This window comes from Triticum dicoccoides, chromosome 2A (genome assembly GCF_002162155.2).
Source record: "Triticum dicoccoides isolate Atlit2015 ecotype Zavitan chromosome 2A, WEW_v2.0, whole genome shotgun sequence".
In the NCBI taxonomy this organism is placed as follows: domain Eukaryota; kingdom Viridiplantae; phylum Streptophyta; class Magnoliopsida; order Poales; family Poaceae; genus Triticum; species Triticum dicoccoides.
In genome coordinates, this window is record NC_041382.1 from 477,995,399 (window position 1) to 478,001,210 (window position 5,812).

At 47.4% G+C, this 5,812-nt stretch overlaps 1 protein-coding gene across 1 annotated transcript; it reads right to left on the reverse strand.

The window, feature by feature from the left end:
• Nucleotides 1–3,983: 3,983 nt before the first annotated feature.
• LOC119354960 (protein indeterminate-domain 16-like) lies at nucleotides 3,984–5,006 on the reverse strand. The gene has a single exon (XM_037621730.1). It carries the CDS (start codon nucleotides 4,744–4,746, stop codon nucleotides 4,204–4,206), a length of 543 nt encoding a protein of 180 aa, XP_037477627.1. The 5' UTR covers nucleotides 4,747–5,006; the 3' UTR covers nucleotides 3,984–4,203.
• Between the last annotated feature and the right edge of the window lie 806 nt (nucleotides 5,007–5,812).

The following is a 5,812-nucleotide window of genomic DNA, read 5'->3' on the forward strand; positions in this document are numbered from 1 at the left end:
TACGGAGTAAAATGAGTGAATCTACACTCTAAAATATGTAGTCCACTTGAAATCTTTAAAAAAACAAATATTTAAAAACAGAGAGAGTACTAGCTTATGCTGTATTTTGGCCTTTTGCAAACACCACGATGGTTGGGGGCATTGATGATCTTTCAGGACTTGAACAGAGACATATGCAACAAATGAGGTACTCGACGTATCGTTGTATAGCCGTGTCTCAGTCCATGTATCATATCGTATGGGTGCGTCACAGGGTGTTAGTGAAGTATAGGATTAGCAAAGAGTCTAGGAGATGAAAGGTGTATGCATGTAATCTATTCAGCTTCTAAAAGCGTCTATTCAGCTATGCAACATTAAGTGCGCGAGTTTAAACTATTCGTTCAAATTACGCCACTATTCACAGTAAAATCTGTTATTTTTAGTCCTCTCCGAATAAATTGTTGATGGGTGGTCACCACACTTTACCGAAGACCACCTCTGTGCCCTTCCAAGCTATGCTGCGGTCTGCAGTTTACACGACACACATCCCATGTTATCACCGGTGCGCTCTGCCCGGCTTCAAGGACCTCATCAGCACATTATCACTTTACAGTGATCATGAAGCCCTTTGTGTCGCCATCTCTTTGCCAGCAGCAGTGGTTGATCCGTCACCTCAAGCTTGTGCATTCATGGGACTCACTCAACTTGGGATTCTCTTCATACGGTTCCTGATTAACCAATCGAGGGCTACCGGTTCAGTTCCCACGTCCACTGGTTAGCTCATGGTCTTGCTTGTCTCCATGTGGGTTAGCTAGCCTCTCGAGGGCTTGCTTGAACCTGCATCGCACATGCTACATGGGCCCCGTGGGCCGACACATTGTTTGGTGCAAAGCTCATCCACCAGCACATGCGTGGCGGGCCTGCGGGTGGTCACCGCGGTTTCCTCTGTTCATCGTCAAGCGAATCCTGCACCTCTCGCCACACTGATTACATGCCATGTCGCTCTCATCAGCAGCGTACATTGCTATCTTTAATTTTTATTCGCTTGCACTAAAATGCTGCCCTCATTGTTCCGAAAATCCGTAGCTGATCACGAGCTCATCCGCTCCTGAATGAACATTAAATCCAAATAAAATAGTAAAAATATTTTTTAATCTGAATTTTGCACATTATATACGAACAAGTTTTATATGTGCGTGCAAAATTGATAATGTGACATTGGGGGAGCTCCCGGCAGAAAAAAAGAAGAAAATTTTGAACCTCCCTCAAAATTCCAAGTCTTGTTTTTTTTTTCTGTCCACAGCTCCTCTGATGTCATATCACCATAAAATTGCAGAAGCCAAGAAAAGTTGCGCGTTTTTGGTGCCAAAAAAATTCAAATATTTTTTTAAAATTATTTTTACTATTTTTTATTTTACTGATGGTCCCTGTACGCCGAAACGCTGCCCTCGGATTGTTCTTGCATGTTAAAACGTACATCGCCGCTGTGGAAGATGTACTTTCGGAAGCCTCCTGTGAAATGGGATATATACAAATCATGTCGTCCCCTTGACCATGAGAGCCGCATCTGTGCTTCACTATGCAGCATCATGCATCGATGTATGTATCTGTTCATGTCAATCTGAATCCAGTCTTTTTCAGCTTCTTCTTTGTTCCTTTTCCTTTGTCTTTTCAGGGGTTGTAGGCGGATAGCTCCATGCTAGTGAGTGATCATCTGTTTGCTTCTGTGTGGAGAATTCCTAGTTTTGGATCATATGAGTTGTCATGGTTCCCTTGAATATATATTCCTTATTGTTCATGATCACTGATTCTGGACTTGCATGGAAGGGCTGACACGGAGAATCTAACTGTATCGTCGTATACCTTGGCGATGAACAGTTCCATTTCCATTTTTTTTGCAGGGTAAGAAATTAACACAGCGTTTCAAGAATCGGTTGATGGTGATTATACTGAAACTGCTGTTATGTTTTCCATTCCAACATGAATGAAATATTAACCTCCTTTTCGAAGAAAAAAACATGTATTAAAGGATGGCGCTATATCGGTGAAAATTTTCAGTTTGGTGACAACTTGAAACTCTCCTGTTCAGGTACCGAATAACCATGCAATTCTTCCATACACATATGAGAATGCAGTTCTTGATTCATCAAACACATCTTCATTGGCAAAAGAAGTACATCAAACCCAAATTATATTTTAAGCTCAAATTCAATTTGTCTTTTCTCCTTCTGTTTTCGACATTTAATTTGCTGCACGATCACAAAAGTTTGCGAAGTGTGTTAAAGTAAGGTTTTGTACTCTTATAGTCAGCATAACTGTGTGCAGTCATTTAACAAAAGGAAAGAAGGCCATCCTAGACCCTGAACTATGATGCTCTGTTTGACTCTGAACCATGGAATCGGTCGTGTACCAATTTGAAGTTTTGAACACCACTTAATTAAAAAAATAACCGGGTTTTGGATGGTTTTGACTAAGGAGTGTAGACTGTCTTGTTCTATAATACGTAGTAGTTTCCCCCCCCTTGAGATGGATAATATAGTTAGCCTTGTGGAGAAACTTGCACTGCATCAATGATAAGGACAATAATGTTGTCATGCCTGGGGGAATGATTCAGCAATCTTTGTAAAGAAAAGATGGCCGGCCGGGGTGAAAAAGTAGCAAGAGAAATATAACATGGATGTGATTTTACAGTAGCATTTCATGATGTTTTCCTGACGTTACGCTGCGGTACCTTCTGAAAAAAGTTTGTATCCCTGGCTTGTAGGGGAGGAGCCTGTGCAATGAACACCGGTAACTTTTGTCTGGGGCTCCTTTTGCCTGGGAGCTGCTTGGTCCAGGGAGAAGATGTGCTCATGGTGGATGACCTAGCGATGACAGCGATGACCTAGCTAGTTCAGTTGCTCTATTCTCATGTGCAAATTAAATTAGTCTTGCAAGCAAGAAAAATGCCAACCATGATAAATATTTTCCTCCCTTTTTTGAGAAGAAATATTTTCCTCCCTTGAAATCACATGCTGCAAGCTTATCCATACTTCCATAATCGACCAAGGTGAGGGAGCAGATCACTGGAAATGCAGAGGTTAAGATGATCAAAGATCAAAGCTAGCACACGCTCCTGATTCCAACAAGAATTCATATGATTCAGTTAAAAAAAAGAATTCATATGATTTATTCGATCCAGGCATTGGCTGGCTGCCACTGCCTGCAGGCTCATCTGCATTCGTACAGGAATTTACGGCACTTTTATTTCTCTCTGAAACCATGGGGCTCATCCGTCGTGGTCACCGTATTTTTCGGATCGGTGACGATGACTGAACGGCGTCGGCTGTGCAGGCAGGGTACAATCCCTGCAGCGCCCTGCAACTCCCATCCTTTACCTGGCACTGTTCGGGCAGGCTACCTGGTCGCCTCCTGCAAACCTGTATCTGTATCTGTATATACACATGTATATATATTGGTGTCAAAGCCCGGCGCGTCAGCTTGCGTTTTGCTGACATAAACAAACATAACCCAACAAACACAACTGCAGTCTCTCTGTGTATGGCATCATTCTGCTTTTCTCCCCACTGTTGAGCCATTATGAGTAGCCATACACGCAGCGCAGTGAACAATTTAAGGTGCCTGAGACCAGTTTGCATGCTGACCAGGATGAAATCTGGCTTCTTGCCTGATCTTCCTTGTTCATCTAGGAGAAGGAGAGGCAGTCCACTAGCATGCATGGCCAAAGGAGCTGAAATCATCCAAACTTGATGGCCAATATTAATTTTTTGTCAGACCTACTGCTGTCACCGCACTAGCTCAACAGTACAGTACAGAGGGATCCGTCCAACCTCTGTCTAGCAAAGAGAGAAAATATACTCTTTAATTCAGTTAATCTGCTTTTCTTGGCACTATATACAATTAGTTTGGTTTCTGAACTCATCAGTTGTTTACTCCCTTGTTTCTTTATTATAAGGCAGTCTGCTGCGATTAAGCATGCGCCCTCATTCCATAATAAAAAACTAATTAAGCATGTACACCCGATGTATAGAGTAAGGAGGAATAACCGCTTCCTTGCTGCATGCATCAACCAGATGATTATCGTCTCAAACAGAAGGTGACTGGCACTCACAAGACAGGAGATACGAGAGATAGAAAGATAGATAGATAGAGAGAGAGAGAGAGAGTTACAGCTAGCAATGGCGAGCAGGAAGCATCGATCTCCGACCGACCATGTCGACCTAATTAAGGATGGAAGCGCTGCATGCAGGCGTGGCAGGTGATCTCGAGCGCGGCGGCGGACGCGGCGGAGCCGAGCCGCCTGGCGGCGATCTGCTTCATCCGCTCCACCCGCTCCACCTCCTCGCGGGCACGCTCCCAGATCATCCTGGCGCGCGCGAACTCCCTCTCGGCGAGCTCCAGCTCCCGCTTGGCCAGCTCCCGGACGCGCTCCGCGTAGGCGCGCTCCGCCGACGCCATCCGCGCCTGCTCCGCCGTCTGCTGCTTCACGGCGCGGACGTCCACCGTCACCTGCTGCTGCTGCAGCTGCCTCGCCGTCGCAGCGCTGGCGGCCACAGTCGCCGCCGCTCTCCTGCTCTCGTTCGCCGGTGGAGTCGGCGGCGCCGGCCGTGGCAGCTGCAGCTGCTGCTGCCTCGGCCCAATGCTCATGGACAGGTCGAGGTCCAGCTGCTGGTGGTCGGTGGCGGCGCTGGCCGGCGCTTCCCGGAGCACCCGAGCAGCGGCTGCGGGGAGCAGCAGCTGGAGCCCCCTCTCCCCTTGCTCCTCCATGGAAGATCGAGGCCAAGCAGCGAGGTATACCTCCCTCTCTCCCGCCTGCTTCCCCGCGTTGTGCTTTGGCTTGTTAGCCTAGCTTAGTTAGGTGTTATGCGTTACGCTGCGTATGGGATTACTATATATGGGTGTTTATACATCCTCCGATCGATCGAGCGAGCGAAAGCAAGGAGCATCTAGGCAGCGTGCGCTTTTACCGGAACGCCCCTGGCGTCATCTGCAGCACTAGGCACGGCAGTGTGGCTTTGTGCACTCTGCGCATGGGGGGGACATATGTTTGTCCGTGCCACGAGGAGAGGACGTAGTACCCCTCCCTCCCTCCCTCCCCCTCCTCGGTTTCAGCCCGCAGCAGCTGCCTTGTGTGGACCACAAGGAAATACCACATCTCTCGTCGATGCAATGCAGGCAGCTGCGTCTCTGTCTGCAAACCCTCTTGTATCTCCTGGACGCAATTCAGAATTTTCTTCTTTCGGTTTGCCATGCGTACGGCGATACGAGTAGGGGTACCACGTACTAGACGCCACCCGCGGGGAGGTTTGGTTTGGTGGCCTCAAGGAAGGAAGGCAGGGAAGGGATCGATGCCGCCGGCCAAATCTGCGATGGGGCATAGGGAGGGAGCTCAGGACGTTCTTTCATGGCTGCTTTTGTTCCACATGCTGCATGCCTCGCGCTTTACGGGTTGGCAACGCCACAATAATTCTCGACGTGCATGCACATGTTTAGTTTTCTTTCATGGGGCGCGTCCACGCCTTTATGGTAGGCCTGCCTCTGTCCGCTCTGTAAAAATGAAAAGAACAAAGGGATCCATCGAAAAAGAAGGGTGCAAAAACTATTCGCCTACACCCGATCGGGCTTCTTCGTTGGACCTTCGCTTAATCCCGCTTTTCTCTTTTGCAGCTCTGCTTACTGCCTTGCGTATTGGGATCGTTAATCAATGCCTGGATTGTTATTGTCTTATTGACTCCATCCTCATCACCTTTAAAAAGATCAACTAGCTACAAGACAACAGGACGTCCCGACTTCCCTGTAGCCCCGCGGACGCCCACGGAGAAACCCTAGCTGC

What these genes read in the sequence shown, in the direction of transcription:
- LOC119354960 (XM_037621730.1), bottom strand. Translation starts at nt 4,746, where the DNA reads ATGGAGGAGCAAGGGGAGAGGGGGCTCCAGCTGCTGCTCCCCGCAGCC.